This window comes from Penaeus monodon, chromosome 28, assembly GCF_015228065.2.
Source record: "Penaeus monodon isolate SGIC_2016 chromosome 28, NSTDA_Pmon_1, whole genome shotgun sequence".
Lineage (NCBI taxonomy): Eukaryota > Metazoa > Arthropoda > Malacostraca > Decapoda > Penaeidae > Penaeus > Penaeus monodon.
In genome coordinates, this window is record NC_051413.1 from 3,847,254 (window position 1) to 3,847,502 (window position 249).

The following is a 249-nucleotide window of genomic DNA, read 5'->3' on the forward strand; positions in this document are numbered from 1 at the left end:
TCCCCCCTCGCACTTATTACCGCAATTTCCCGCCGTTTGAGCGGAACATTTTGGGAAAACGTTTATGTTATTCTGGAAGGAAACGTTCGGAGGGTCTCCCATGGCCCGAGATATGCGAAGCTTCCGGAATCGTTAGTTGGAAACGTTTTGTTAGAATGGTTTGTAAATCATCGGCGGTTGTCAGCGTTTGCCAAGTCAGAGGGGGACTGCTATATTTTTCCGTGTTTCATCGTATTTTCGGTGTATGTT

General features: G+C 46.6%; 1 protein-coding gene across 1 annotated transcript in view; it reads left to right on the top strand.

Annotated features, from left to right (window-relative positions):
• LOC119590910 overlaps positions 1-249 on the top strand; it is a gene marked incomplete in the record, with an annotated part of 40,794 nt that overhangs the window by 5,991 nt on the left and 34,554 nt on the right. Inside the window, 1 exon segment of the mRNA XM_037939647.1 lies at positions 80-131. Within this exon segment, the coding sequence (XP_037795575.1) occupies positions 80-131 (52 nt within the window).